Genomic DNA, 16,382 nt, shown 5'->3' with positions numbered 1-16,382 from the left:
CCATTATAGTTCTAAATTATATGGCTCCTAAAATATACATAGAATGGGCCATTTTAATCTATTATGGCTAATAGCTCGCTTTACATTTTTATAATAAGCAAAGTTGTAGAAAATAAAGATATTATTGTTATTTTAACAATGAAATAAAAAGCTTGAGAATGCCTTATTTCAAAAATAAATAAAAAAAAAAGAAAAATTTTTCTTTTTATAGTTCTATTAAATATGTAGTTTTAATACGTTTTATATAGAAATGGTAAATATAATAAATATAACGACCTTCGAACAAGACTATGTAAGCAAACAACCAAGAAACTTCTATTCTCGACTTGTTTATTCATCGACTTGAGAACGAAGCAATGAAAATAATAATAATAATAATAAATATAAATAAAATAAAAGTAGAAAATATTAGAGTCATAAAAAAATAATTCCTGATTCATTTTTATACTATATATGTTAGGAAATATATCAAGATATACTAAGTTTAGTCGTAGATTTGTAACGCTTAAAAATATTGATCAAACGAACAAAATTTTGATATAGGTGTTCATAAAATCATCTAATTAGTCCATTTCCGGTTGTCCGTCTGTCTATCTGTAAACACGATAACTAAAAAACGAAAAGAAAAATCTAGCTGAAATTTTTATAGCGTTTTCAGTACGTCAAAACTTTGACCGGGTCTGGGGTCCCAAGGATAAGTTTCTTATAAAAAAATAAACAACTCTTGTTTGAAACATTTTTTTATAAACACCACTGTATACCCGTGAGTCGACGCAAATTAGGGTCTCAAACGGAGGAAGTGAGAAGAAACATAGTCTTATTACTTTGTGTATAAGATTGGATATCTTTCTATACTTACTTGACGATTATTAATTTCCTATACTTTAGGAAGTTGTATTAATGGATTCGATTTTCGAAATCGAAATTTTCAACATATTGCATGTAGGCATCAACAACAATTTGCAGAAAAAGTATGTGTGTGTGGTATTAAAAACAATTTGGAAAAGAAGTATTCAATCGAGTCAGCCAAATTTTTATAATGCTAGGACTCAAGGGTCGCACCAGACTCTATCCACGGCTTGTTATTTGTGTATTTTTAACTTCGTGATAGAAGTCCCATCTGTCTCGCCTTTGGTCAGTGTTTTCCGTTATTTGTTTTGTTCATAATCGAAGCCGCAAGTAAAATCTATCTAATAAATATATCAATTTTGTTCATGTAAAATAAGCTTCGCATACGTTTATTCTTGAATTTAGAGTTACACAATGCCCGAACAACACAAGAGGAAATACTTGTGGTATAGTTAGTTAGTATATGGAAGGATAAGTTCTGCAATATAATGTAAATATATTGTAGAAATATTAACTTTCAGAGGAGAAACTTATTATTGTTATATTGATAACGCCAGATGTGTGACATTATTTGTGAAAATTTATATATATTTTGTATATTATAATACATATATGTTAGGTATGTGGCAGAAAAGTGTGCGATTTTGAAAACGATATAAAAAGAAATTCCATCAATTTTTATACCGTGCATATATGTAATATGCAAGGTATACTAAGTTTAGTCCCAAGTTTGTAACGCTTTAAAATATTGATGCTACGAACAAAATTTTCTGTTGTCCGCCTGTCTATCGACACGATAACTCAAAACGAAAAGAGATATCAAGCAGAATTTTTATAGCGTGCTTAGGACGTAAAAAAGTGAGGTCAAGTTCGTAAATGAGCAACATAGGTCAATTGGGTCTTGGGTAAGATCCATCTTATAAACCGTTAGAGATAGAATAAACAAAATTTGAAGTTTGAAACATTAAAAAAAACTTTATTTGAAACATTTTTACGTGAACATTACTGTTTGATGGAAGGGCGCAAATTTGGTGCAAATTTTGTAATATGTGTTATATGTGAATATCATTTATGTTTGTGGCTATCTTAGAGTGGGCACCAAAACTGCCTATACATGGTATTTCAACAATTAACTCAATCAATTGTTTGTTTTCACTTGTTACAATTGGTTATGAACGTATTTCCGTGTTTTTATGTCAAATAATGCAAATTCTCAATAAAAATCATAAAAATTGACAAATAAACAAACAAAATATTGATAAAGGTGTTCATAAAATCACCTAATTAGTCCATTTTCGGTTGTCCGACGGTCTGTCGGTCTGTCCGATTATTTAAATAAGTAAATGACTTCAAAAGTAGGCATAGTTAACATTGGTCTTATGGGGAAAAGGGTAATGCTTTTTTATGTAATTTAAAAATTGAGATAATTTGAGATTTTTTTACAGCATGTTCCAAAATCGCACACTTCCTTACTCCCCCTGTATATGTATATGTAATATGATGGTTTTGTTTGCCGTATAATGTTCGTCTTTGTTTTCATCTTAATATATTTTGATAACAAATTAAAATTTTAAACATAAATATTCATAATATTTTCATATCATATGTTTGTAAATTGTAATTAGCGTTTTAATTCTTGAATTTTATAAGCCAATCAGTATTAATAGCATAAAGAAATGAATTAGAAAAAAACAATAAAATGATATTAAAACCAATTTGCATAATTCTTTGGTCAAAATTATCTTAATAAATGATTTTTCCTTCAAAATTGAAAATAAAAAATATCATTTTTTAAAAGGGCTACAATAATTTTACCATTTCTTCGATATACCATTGCATTACAGGTAAAACTTGGTGCACAATTGTCAAAAATCATGTCATACATATGTAGCTGAAAATATTGATCTTAACAGTTCATATTATTAATCCATGGAACATTTAACACTGCCTTGTCTTTGAATTTCGTAATATATTCTTCAAAAAAACAAGAATTAAAAAACAAAACCCTTACATTAAAAAACACACGTATGCATGTAGTTATACATATCTGTATATATATTTGCCTATACACACAATAGGCATATATTATACAAATAAGTACATTTTCCAACTTTAATTTTGCTATAACATGAAATCCTGTCATTTTCATGACTTGTGACCAAAGGTACTTTTCTTTTGAATGACTTAAACTATTATTTTCCAAAAGAAAAAGTTTCAACGAAATACAGATTACATCTAATTTGTGCGAGGTCCTTTGCAAACAAATATACTAACATAGGTACATATAAGATACTCCTTCCCCCAAATAAACCAATTCTTGATAGTTGAGTGAAAAAAAGGAGCTCCGTGATCCTTATTACTTACAAAAGGTTAAAGACTTCCCTGATTCTGCTGTGGAATATTTTTACCAATAAAATGTAAATTTTTGACGACTTTTAATATGAAAATTTTCCTATAATAAATATGTTGTTTTTTTTTTGTTTGTTACAGGTTTACACGCCAACTAGTTTTGATAAATATGCAACAACATATAATGTTGGTGATCATAGAATACGTTATTCAATATGGGATACATCCGGTGCACAAGCCTATGATACCGTTAGGCCATTAGCATATCAAGATACAAGTGTTTTCTTATTATGTTTTCATGTTGGTGAACCACAAACTTTGGATAATGTTGTACAAAAGGTAAATATATTATATATATATTCAATATTTGATAGCAAAAAAGCAAGAAAAAAAGGAAATGTTGCAACTCTATGTTGCGGAGTTGATGTTTATTTAATTATATTGGCAATTTACATAACAAAATATTTATATTATTGAGAAAATCATTTTTCCATGCAACAACCGATATCTTATAATCTAGAATACTATACTGTTTGTAATTTATATCGTGTTCCATTTATATTATATGAAGTAAAAAGAGTTCTTACGGACGTTCTTATGTATAAAACAAAGAGGGATTTTATATGCGTGTACATGAACACAATCGGTCGGACTCGTCACTTGAATTTGTACACATACAATACCAATCATACACAGTAAAACATAACCATGACACACCATAACACACAGTACACATTCCCTCTTTGTTTTATACATAAGAACGTCGAAAAAAACTCTTCATACTTCGTATATTTTATATGGGTAACGAAATAGATTGCAATCGATATAGCCCCATTTAAAGTTGACTGGCTCATCTATAACAATTCTAAATGACTTCTAGGCATGCTGGAAAGTTGCAGTTTTCAGCATTCGACACGAAATTGCTTGAAATCTAAGGAAAAAATCGCAAAATTGCAAATTTTTCATTGGAAACTTCCCGGATAATCGAAAAAATACCCCCAAAATTACGTTTTTCTTTTCAATACATGATAGAAAGATGGGATTTTCACCAAAGGACCCGAAATAAAGTTAAATTAACAGAAAACTTCATAAAATTTCTCTCCCTACATCAAAACCTATCGAAAATGAGACAAACACGCCTAACACTACCCATTTTCTTCATTACCGAATTGGCTTCTGTGATATTCCGCAGGTTTCTGATCGTTTTTATTAGATACCTGCTATCCTGATTTTCACTTGTTTTAATTTAAGGAATTTTTCAAATTAAATTTTTATTATTTATATTTATAATAAAAATTGAAATTATAGGAAAATGAAATTGGATCACTCTTTAATAACAAAATATAAATATATATTTCGTTTGAAGTTAAAATAGTGACAATTGTAAAAAATAAAATAACTTTAACTGAAATGAATGTACAAATGCAATAAAAAATCGTTTCGAAGTCGAATAAAAACCATACATACATACCTATCTCAAACAAAAAATCATAAAGGTAGATAATTAAACTTTTTCCCAGTTAAAACTACAATTTTAAAAAAAAATAAATAAAAATAAATGTTTTCGGGGTCTAGAACCAATCGTAATATTTGACAGTCATTTGAGAATAACTGGAAGTTTGAAAAGCTGTTGCCAAAGACACCGAAGTTGCGTTCTTCAATTCTATGCATGGTAGAAAAATGGTATTTTCAACAATCGACTTGAAATAAAGTAAAATATACAGAATAGTTAGAAAAATTTCATTACCCCGATCGCAACCCTCCAGAAAATCTGAAAACTCCCTAAAATTCATGCTAGAAAGATGAGATTTTCAATAGAAACTCGAAATAAAGACAAATTAACAGAACGAATGCAAAAAAAATTGCACCTTTCTAGCATGTGTAGAACTAAAAATCGTTATTTCGGGAAATTTCTCCGATTTTTGGATGGTTTCGAATGGTTTAAGTTGCGTCGATTTTGTAGGAAAGTGTCTTACAACAAATATTATCAATTGGAGTTGATTTTGTACGGTTGCAAATATTTCGAAGGATCAGGGGTGAAATTGGAGGTGCGCCTATAAGACACGACCTTAAAAAGAGTTTCTCAAGCCGTTCTTAAATGTCCTTCCAAGACTACGTTTGTCCCTAAACACATATTTTTTCGTAGTTAGATGAGATTAACTTTGATCCATATATAAGGTTGATTTTTTCTCGTACTTTATTTTAACATTTTGTCACGTACAAATATTTTTTAACACAGAGTTTGCACACAACAAGCATATTATTATTAATAATCTCAACTCATATTCTACGGACTACGTACGGACTATACGGACGAATATCCGTAATCATAAAAAATAATTGTCTTTTTGTGCACAAAAGGAGGTCGACAATATCATATTATCGTCGTTTCTAACTCTTTAAAACGTTTGTATATGCTATATACGTCCATGGGTGGCTTCATGCAAAATATTTTTTTCTTTTATTAAATACTCACAGTGGAATTCGTTTATTATGACCAAACTTTTTTAGTGTGGTAAAATAAACCGATCATCTTAGTCAAAAAAAAGTGGTGAACGTCGGAATCTAACGAAATAAGCTGAATTTTTGTACAAATGTTGTCTCAAAAGTCACATTAAATTAAATATTTTTCCAGAGTTTCAACTCAATTACTTCATTTTTCGAAAAGTTATCAGAGAAAATTGAAAATTTGAGATTACAACGTTTTTTTTTTGTTGAGATTTTGAGGTTTTTTTATAATGTTCAGGCAAGGTCGAGGCAGAAGTTCTTAATAAACGATTCTTTTTTTTATTCGTCTCAATCCGATCAATAGAGATATTCAAGTAAAACGTCACCAAAGAAAACAATGTTTAGCTAAAACCGTGTGCAGAAGTCCGTGCGGATCGTTCCGGAAGCGAAAAACTCCTATTCTCTGTATTTTTTACAAAAACCTATTAGTCATTTGAAAAAATTTATCGAATTCTTTATCAAAATCCGGTAGTTTATTCAACTATAAACAAATTTTACTGTATACAATTATTTTTCATTACTGCCTTTTTGAATAAAGTTCATAATTTTTGTAAAAGCTGGTTTATTTTTCGTAACATAAAAACTTTGTATACAAAAACTTTATTTGCCTTTAATTTTGTAAATAATATTAAGAAAAGGGTATATTTTATAAACTGTAATTTGGAAATTTGTATTAAAGTTATGTAAATTTGAACATTTTGTAGAAAAACTACGATGAAAATTCATTGTCTCTTTAAAAATTTATTCAATTATCCTACAAAGATATTTCGCATTATTCATTATAAACTCACAGTTTAATTAGTAGGTCAAAATTTAATTGTTCTAAAAAAAACCGCTACTGATATCAAATAAATATAATAATAATACTGAATGAACTACACTAATGTAATATAAGTTGCCTATATTATATAAAACACATATTCAACATTTTATAATTCAGGTTAAATTTAGAAAAAAAAAAGATACATTAAAAAAGGAAATTAAAACGACCGGTTTCACATTTCATTTCCACTTTTCCACATCCTACTCTAAAGTAAAATAAATTTTTAAAAAACGTATTTTCTATATGGTTTTTTAATCGTATAATTTCTTCGAATATATAGACTTGTGTATTGTATCAAAGGCCAACGGAACGGGTGGGGATAAGTTATAAATTTGTTTTATAACCCCTAGAACATGATTTACAGGCTTTAGGTACTTCGATATCAAAAAAATGAAAATGACCACAACCCAAAAAGACAAAAATTCCATTTTAATAAGTAAATGGATAACAGAAAGAAGCATTTAACGAGGGGTAATATGACCTTAGTGATAGGGCTTTGTAACCCACGAGATTTTTTCTGTTTTTTATTATAAAATATATATGAACTGTATGATATTAATTAAGATAATATTGTATGAAAAAAACTGTATATAATGTGTTTTATTCGTTCTATTTTTCAGTGGTATCCAGAAATTCGTGCTCATAGTGATACAGCTCCAATAATACTATGCGGATGTCAGGTTGATTTACGACACGATATCGAAACAATATCATCGTTGGCATGTAATCGTTTAATACCTGTAACATCTGAACAAGCTATAGCGGTATCAAGACAAATTGGTGCCGCCACCTATGTAGAAACATCAGCGAAAACATCGAATCGTGGTGTACGCGATGGCTTAGAGGTAGCAGCACTTGCTGCACTTGGTAAATTAAATAAGCATGCATTACGGCATCGTGCTTTAACAACGAAAGCAAATAAAACAAATAATAAACATGATTTTAAAGCTGAGCTTAAAGGGCGCGCAAAAAGTTGTTGCATTATGTGACGATTACGACATTAAATTATTATTTTTTGTACTTTTTAAGAGATGAAAAAAAAATATGGAAAATTTTTTTGTATAAAATTGACCACCCCAAAAAACTCTTGTGCAGGTCATTTTAGAAAATGTGGAAAAATAAAAAATTGGGTGGAAGAAGCTATTGTAAATGTTGAGAAAACAGTCACATTTATTGTCACAATTTTGTGCCCCTTGTGTCAAATTTGTAATTTGTACCAATAATTTTAGAAAACTAAAATAGAGATATTTAAAAGCTAACTAGATTTTTAATAATAAAATTTATATTTTATGGCACTATTTAGAATTTTTAAAAACAAATTAATTTAGTAAATTTTACTTTAGTTCATTCTCTGCGTCCATTTTTTTACCATGTTATAAATCGCTTTCGGTATAAATTTTAAAAATACTATATCTGGCTATAGACAAGAACTTTACGTGTATGTTATACCTATTGCCTATATTGTTTAAGAAAGGGTACCATTCTATTGTTGATAAAATGGGAAATCGGGCACAGCGAATGGGTTAAAATAAAAAGCTTTATAATATATTTTTTTGAAAAAGAATACAATTACTTTAGAACTGATTTGTTATGTAAGAATTTTGTCTAAACTTCGTAACTCCAGTATTTTTTTTAACTTTTATTAAGGCTCAAAAAAAAAACGTACCAAAACATTTTTGTTGAATTTTTATCGGAGTTATGAATGAATATTGAAAACAAAAAATATATTTAAATTAAAATAATGTTATTTGTAAATAAAAAAAAAGCACGTCTGCGCATGCGTATGCGTGTATACACATTTGTTGTTGAAATAATTTAAATGTTGTTATTATAGATATCTGTTTGTTAGATTTTAACGGTTTTTAGCTATTTATGAATTTTAATTAACGACAAAATAAAAGATGGTAAACGAACCAGTGACAGAAAATAATAATATTGAGCTGACTAACATTATTTATCATTTTTTGAGTCATTGAATCTGTTGTTGCAAAAGTGTAAATTAAAAAGGAAAGTAATAAGATAAAGTAATGAGAAAGAGCAAGATAAAGATCTAAACAAGCTGTTATAGAAGGATAGAGAAGATCACATCAAACAGAAGGTAATAAGAGTAAGATAAAGAACTAAACAAGTTGTTTAAGAAGGATACCGTTCACATCAAATACCTTTTGCTACACAAGCGCCATTCTGGTCAATTTTGGAACTGTTTTTGCTTTAACTCCTATGATAGAAGATGGTACTCCTTATCTCTACCCTCCATATGCGTCCTAAAACGAGAAATGAATTACAAAAATACAATTTCCGTCACTGGCTCCTGTTTCAAAAAAAAAAACATCGTAGCATGTAAATATACACAACAACAAAAAATTTTATATTGTACAAGCGATTGCATAGAACTTAGGAGACAAACAAATAAAAAGTTTTAGGAAAAAAAAGGACGAGATTTAATAAAACAAAACAAAAAAGAATTTTCAGCCATTATTTTTATTTTTATAAAAATGAAATAAAATATATTTAAAAACCTAGTCAAATAAATGTTAAGAATCTGTGATTTGTAAATAGATATGAGATTTGGTCACCAAAAAACTTTACATAAATGAAAATATGTGAAGGCCTTAAGGCTTTTTAAAAGTAATAAAAAAAAACAAATACAATATAAAAAAAGTAAATTATAAAAACCCGGCCCTGTAGAGAGCGGTGGTGTTTAAGAAAAAAAAAGAATCTTTTTATTTATTTTTAAATCTTAGTTGTTAATTAATTAATCATATCATTATTAAAAAAATGTTTGAAAAGTTTTTCAATAAAAACGAAAAAGTATATTTAGAAAAAAAATTGTTTTATCATTTATTTTGACACCCCACTCCCGTAGATAAGTCGTAGTTAACAACCTTGCGGGACTCATTGTTTTCGGGACTCATCTCGAAAAAGAAAACGATAATAAAAAATGGATGAACGTGTCATTTGAAATGATGCAGTAAGCAAAGTTTTCAACGGAATTTTTTTTGTCTTATAATGAACCTTATAGCAATTTTTTTTATATCAACTGATTTTGATTGAGACTTGACCCCTTTTTATTTAAGTCTTATTTTCAAGGCTTTATAAAATGAGCAGTAAGGAAGTATATTAGTAATGTAAAGCAATTTTGGAAAAATACGAAAGATAACAACGTTATTTTTAGCTTCGCTTGACACGAACATTTCGCATTTACACTGATCGACAAAAAAATGCGATAACATTAATAAATTTAGTGTTTTTGTAGAATTAATTCCCCTTCCATAACCCTAGAAACACTTTTTATTCTGAATCCAAACTATTTATTTTAAATCTTTGATTTTAAAATAGAAAATTTCCTTCGAAGCTGTCAAATAACTGCCTGTTTTATTCAAATCCATTCATTAGCTTTTGCGTGAAAGAGTAACAAACCAAAGTCACTTACGCATTTATAATATACTACCTCGGCCCGTGAGAAATTCCGAAGCGCGGTTTCCGTGGTTAAAAACAGGCTATAGAAACAATATATAAGTGATTCACTTTTTTTTATAGGCAATTGTTGTTACAGATATGATATACAAATTGCATAGTAAACAAAATTACCGTGAGTCTACTTTTCGTCATAAGCTTGAAAATAAGGAATAAATCCTGGAATTTGATAAAGAAATAAGGAAAATCTCGAATGGGCAGGAAAAAATAAGCTAGAGAAATAATAAATAATATATTGAAGAGCTAGGGATGAAAAATTCAAACCTTATTAAGGCTTATTTAAACTGCACGAACAAAATATGAAGTCATGCGCGTATCCAGTTTTTAGCCCAAGGAAGAGTGTGGCAAAACAAGAATTTATGGACTAGAAGAGCCTAGAATGCCTACTGCCGTCGGTATGCGTTTGCAAAAAGTGTTATAACAAGATAACAATCTCTTAATTGTGTTCCATTTTCATTGGCAAACAGTATACAAAAATAACAATAAAAATATTCTAAAATTATCCAAACGAGAAAAGAGAACAATACACAAACACATACGAACAGACATCCGCAAACCTATTTGTGCAATAATTTTTAAACAGACATACGACATGCGCGACATCTTTTTCATTCGTATGGAAAATAGTTGTGTGAAAAACATTGATGAAAAATCATCAATTCTGGCATCCCACACTTATTGGCGCAATTGAATAATAAATTGTTTTTACATCATACTATAAATCGTATCACGAATCAAAGGTAAACACTTTCAATCATAATGCAATCATTTTTCAAACAAAAAAATTTATATATTACAGAGCATGCAATTTTATTAAAAATTTGATGAAGTTTTTCTGATAGCATGATCTATTGTTGAGTTTTTTTTTTGTAACTATATATTTTTAGGTTATTTCTGGGCTAACTCTGCTAAATGTTGAACTTCTCCAGCCTGTTTATTTTTAACTCAACTCCTGGATATACACATCAGTATGTGATCTATTTGTGGCCACTAAAAATGTCCACCTGACTCACGTGTTTACTATGATTCTTATGACATCATAAAATTTGCTATTTTTATTGTGTTTTAATTTAATTTGAGTTTTTTTGGAACAAATAATTCTTTTTTTTAATTGCATTTTTTTTTTGTGAACATTGTAATAAAAATTTAATAAAAACAATACATTTTTTGAAAAAATATAAAATTTAACTTTTGTTTATCATTTATTCATATTTCCTAAATATTATTTTTTTAAGACATTTGACTAAATAAACACATTTTCAATTTTTAACTTTTAAAGTCAAAATTTTCTTAGAAAATGATTTTCATTCAGTTTCAAAATTTACCACTTTTTCCGCACTTATTCAAAAGGGTACGCACCCCTTAAACAATTCATAATAATTTGCGCTACAACGGAACGAAAATGAACGCTACAACGAACATAATATTCGAAGCTTTTGGGATCAAAATAAAATTTCAAAAATTTTGCACACTAAAATTTCCTAGACACACCTCTGATCGTACGTTAAAATGGACCAAAAATTTTTGTATTTTTAGATCAAAATTCTTATAGTAAACGATTTTTTTCCAAATTAATTTCGCATTGGTTCCAATTCTGGAATTTTCTTTTTTTTAAATTACTTTAAAAAAGGCGTTGGCATTTTTTCTCATTTTTTCAAAGAAATTTAATTGCTCTGTCCAATGACGGATATAAGGTGTGGCAAAGGAGGAGTTACCCACTAGGATCTAGAAATAGGTCACCACAAGTTGGCCCGAAATGTATTTACGAAGACTAAAAAACAAAAAAGACCCTATTTACAGATTTTGCCCAATTATCTGTATCCGTAATCAACTGTAATTATTTTGAATGACACGAGTTGTACTATTGAGAAAAGGAAAGACCCGTACCCTCAAGGTAAAATGCACAACGGGACTGTAAAACACTTTATTTCATGATTTTCCTTGAAATTTCATGGCAATCGGTTTCGTCCGAAAGAATTCAGAGCGAAAACATACATACATACATAAACTGATAACACATTACCACTCTTTTGCTTCACGCAGTCGGGTAAAAAGTATGTGAACTAATCCAAAATGTTCCTATTTAGATGGGAGACGATCAACAATACATTTTGCGTTGGCATCACCACGAATCAACAATTTTATCTGGATTACCTGAATTATTAGATGCCGATATATTAACGGATATTACGTTATCGACTGGATGTAGCCATATCAAAGCACATCGACTTGTATTAGCCACATGTAGCACATACTTCCTTGAACTCTTCCAAGATATGCCATCACTCCAGCATCCAGTGGTTGTACTCAAAGATATCGATTACGATGACTTATACTCGCTGATATCATTCATGTATCGTGGCCATTGTCGAGTCTCAGCAAACAAATTACAAAATTTGCTAACAACAGCGAAAATGTTACGAATACGTGGATTATGTGACATGCAAGTACCTTCTTTAAACAACTCACAACAGTATAATTTCCCACTAGGTACCACAATTCTACCAAAATTGGAATACGATCTACAGAAAGAGAGTTGTGATCTAAATGGAAATATTTTCAACGAACCGAAATTATTACAACAAGGTCAAATTATCTCCGCAAATAAATCGAATAACTATCATCTTCATCCGCCACAACGGAATTCAACAGCAAATCAAACATCCTCACCCACAGAATGTCAAGTATGTGGGAAACAATTAAGTAACCAGTATAATTTGCGGGTACATTTGGAAACGCACGAAAATGGTCAACATGCTTGTACGGTATGTCCACATATATCACGAAGTCGAGATGCATTACGAAAACATGTTTCGTACAGACATCCAGATACAAATGATGCAAATTGTCCACCAAGAAAACGATGCAAGGCCACTGCAAATAATAATCATAATACGACAACAACCCAACATCAAAATGGCGGCGGTGGTACTAATAATATATGATTGGGAATTTTTCATTGGAAATTAGTTTAGACAAAAATCGAACTCATATAGCAGCACTCTCAGTGACGAAAAACTACAAATGAAATTTTAAATAAAAAGCTTGATTTTCTTAAATATGAAGTTGTACTAAGTCTAAATCAATTCTGAAAATTTTAGAGGGGCGGGGATCGTACTCCCTTAAGTATTTGAAAAAATCAAATCCACAAGGGCAAATGATAATCTATGCAATTTTTGGGCTCTAACATATAAAATGATTCCTTACCTTGAAAATTCGCCATGGAGCTTGGTTTTAGGCCAGGATCTTAATATGCGTAAAGCTTTTTCCACCTTTATGATCCAGGGCACTGTATATTATAAATGCTTCCCAGCAATTGCTAATAAATATTAGAATGTCACTTTTAAATTGGTTATTGATGGATTTCCATATTGACAGCGAAAGCTTCCTTTACTTTGATAATTCGGCACCTAAAATATTCCTTCGGTCTTGGGTAATGATACTTCCCGGATTTGAGTTCTAGCATGGTGAAAATTTTGTATCGTAAACTTAGCGTACATCTTATCAAGTCATCGCAGATAATTTATTTTCTCCCCGTGTAGCATGTTATCATGTTGACAGAAATTAGATCTTTCGATTTTCGTCATCAGGAGTGCTGCTATTAAATAAAAAAGACATTTTACTTGTAAATTCGAATAATTATTATTTAGATTGGTTTTTTTTTCGATCTGAGTGTTGTTACCTGATTTTAATTTATTATTTTTGTTATTTTGTTTTTAAAACATAGTTTATTTTTAACGGAATGATTTATTGTATCTCTATACATTTGTTAATTGTTTTTGTTTCTTGTTCCCCTTCAAACATTAACAACTACTCTGTACAAAAACAAAGTTCGTTTAGAAAAATTTTATTTTGTTGGTGTTTGTGGTAAAAGGGGGGTTTCTAAATTTATGTATGCCTGTGATAAAATAAAGAAATTTACAAATTATCGTTACAAAAGTTTGTTGTTTGTTCCTCTGTTCCTCACAAAATATGATCAACATGATCCGAGAAATCGTTTTTTATATGGAATTTTGGATTTATTCCACCAGCCACGGGTTCAATCATCAAATAAACCCGATTTTTGAATTTTTTGGGTCATAATTACCGTATATACTGAGTTTTATCGAATTTGGAGACGAAAACTAATTTTTCGATTTCTTGCAATTTTCTTAAGGGGTACCCCTTAGAAAAAATCGAGAAAATCGTATGAAAATTATTGTTTCGGAATTTGATGAAACTTGATATATAGGGTAATTTTGACCCAGAAAATACAAAAATGTTGTTCATTTAACGATTAGGGTAATAGTTTTTGAGATATCGCCAAAAATCCGATACGAACAGTTTTCATTTCGGAGCGGTTCTGGGCTTATTTCGAAAAATACTCATCTGATCGTCAAATAAACCCTATTTTGGAAATTTTTGGGTCAAAATTACCTTATATACTAAGTTTTATCGAATTTGGAGACGAAAACTAATTTTCGATTTCTTACAATTTTCTTAAGGGGTACCCCTTAGAAAAAATCGAGAAAATCGTATGAAAATTATTGTTTCGGAATTTGATGAAACTTGATATATAGGGTAATTTTGACCCAGAAAATACAAAAATGTTGTTCATTTAACGATTAGGGTAATAGTTTTTGAGATATCGCCAAAAATCCGATACGAACAGTTTTCATTTCGGAGCGGTTCTGGGCTTATTTCGAAAAATACTCATCTGATCGTCAAATAAACCCTATTTTGGAAATTTTTGGGTCAAAATTACCTTATATACTAAGTTTTATCGAATTTGGAGACGAAAACTAATTTTCGATTTCTTACAATTTTCTTAAGGGGTACCCCTTGGAAAAAATCGAAAAAATCGTACAAAAATTTTTGTTTCGGAATTTGATGAAACTTGATATATAGAGTAATTTTGACCCAGAAAATAAAAAAATGGGGTTCATTTAACGATTAGGGTAATAGTTTTTGAGATGTGAGACATGAAGCACGACCTGTTCCTAATCTGGAATCCGTATCTTACTCTTTCAACGTTTACCCAATATTTCTTAGATGACGTTTCACCTCTTATGTTGTTTGGTGGCCCGCGTCTCCAACTCTGCGAGTTCCTTCCCAACCAGTATCTACCGATGTTGTTTATGTTGTGACTAAAGATATTTCCAAACCCTCCATTTTCGACGTATGGCAACTTAGCAGGAAATTACTACTGAGAAAAAACAAAAATTTTTGTAAAGAATATGTCTTTATTAATTTTTTTTCAAGTTCACACTATATATAATATATAAATGAGCATTTTTTTTTTTCATATAAAAAATTTCAACCGATTATTTATTTACTAATAAAAAGGTAAATAGCTATTAATATATAATTAATTTTTGGAAAAATAGCGCAATCAGACAAAAAATCAATTTATCTTGTTTATTTTCTTTTCAAATGCACACAATATTTAAAGCATTCTTCTTTTTATTTAATTGTGAAGAAACAAAACGGAAACTAAAATGAAAATCGTCATAGAAAAACTAATTATTGTTTTCTTTACAATTATTATTTGGCATTTTTTATTATTTTTTAAATATTATTAGTTGCTAGAAAAATATGTTTTTTCTTTGTTTTTTTTTGTTCTAAAATACACACAAATATAAATTTCAGCTCATTATTCGCATATTATTATTATTATTATTATTCCGAAATGCACACATGATTTTTTTTAAATAACGATTAGTAGTGTCGATGATTATGAAGGTAATATTATATGTGCATAAAATAACGGAGAATTAACAACGTAACGGATCACATTAATACTATTATTTTATTTGTACAGTTTTATTCTTTAAAGCTTGATTCAAACCATAGTGTTGTAAATGATTTCTCGCTTCAAAACGTACGTGGACACTGACGTAAACAAAAGAGTCCTAACTCAGACGCAACCTGGTCGTAATGTTACTTCGATTGAAAGAGCAGTTTCCTACGATATTTAATTAAGGATAGACTCCTACATTATTCCAGCTTCTTTCATCGTTAACGTTTTTAATTTGATGTTCTTGTTCCAATTACCTCAGCAGCTTTTTAGACATAAAACTATTTGAAATCTATACAATTAAAATGTGAATCAAGCCTTAAAAAGAAAAAAAATCAACAATAATCTAGAACAATCTGACTAAGAATTTATAAAAATGTGTAATTACTTTTCATATTTGTTTTTTTAACCATGATGCGGTTTTCGCTTCATACCTTTAAGTCTCGAAACGTTTTAAAATTAATTACAATTAATAAAAACTATTACATAGTTGAAAAAATAATTACATATTTTTAGAACTTGGGATAAAAATAATTTGATGATTAATTTTCAAAAATAGTCAAAAATCAAATGCATGATGTGTGTCTAGTACAACCTAAA

At 29.3% G+C, this 16,382-nt stretch overlaps 2 protein-coding genes across 2 annotated transcripts in view; both read left to right on the top strand.

Moving 5' to 3' along the window:
- Positions 1-7,814, top strand: part of LOC123301777 (rho-related GTP-binding protein RhoN-like) — a 102,309-nt gene extending 94,495 nt beyond the window's left edge. Inside the window, exons 4-5 of the mRNA XM_044884676.1 lie at positions 3,340-3,537; positions 7,150-7,814. Coding sequence (XP_044740611.1) covers positions 3,340-3,537; positions 7,150-7,518 — 567 coding nt within the window. The 3' untranslated portion in view covers positions 7,519-7,814. The remainder of the gene's footprint in view (positions 1-3,339; positions 3,538-7,149) is intronic.
- A 2,736-nt stretch (positions 7,815-10,550) lies between these two features.
- LOC123301775 (protein bric-a-brac 1-like) lies at positions 10,551-13,035 on the top strand. The gene is made up of 2 exons (XM_044884670.1): positions 10,551-10,746; positions 12,094-13,035. The coding sequence occupies exon 2, from the start codon at positions 12,094-12,096 to the stop codon at positions 12,949-12,951; it is 858 nt and encodes a 285-aa protein (XP_044740605.1). The 5' UTR covers positions 10,551-10,746; the 3' UTR covers positions 12,952-13,035.
- Positions 13,036-16,382: the final 3,347 nt, after the last annotated feature.

This window comes from Chrysoperla carnea, chromosome 5 (assembly GCF_905475395.1).
Source record: "Chrysoperla carnea chromosome 5, inChrCarn1.1, whole genome shotgun sequence".
Lineage (NCBI taxonomy): Eukaryota > Metazoa > Arthropoda > Insecta > Neuroptera > Chrysopidae > Chrysoperla > Chrysoperla carnea.
The sequence above is the reverse complement of the archived record's forward strand: the minus strand, read 5'-3'. Positions and strand labels throughout refer to the sequence as shown.

What these genes read in the sequence shown, in the direction of transcription:
- LOC123301775 (XM_044884670.1), top strand. Translation starts at nt 12,094, where the DNA reads ATGGGAGACGATCAACAATACATTTTGCGTTGGCATCACCACGAATCA.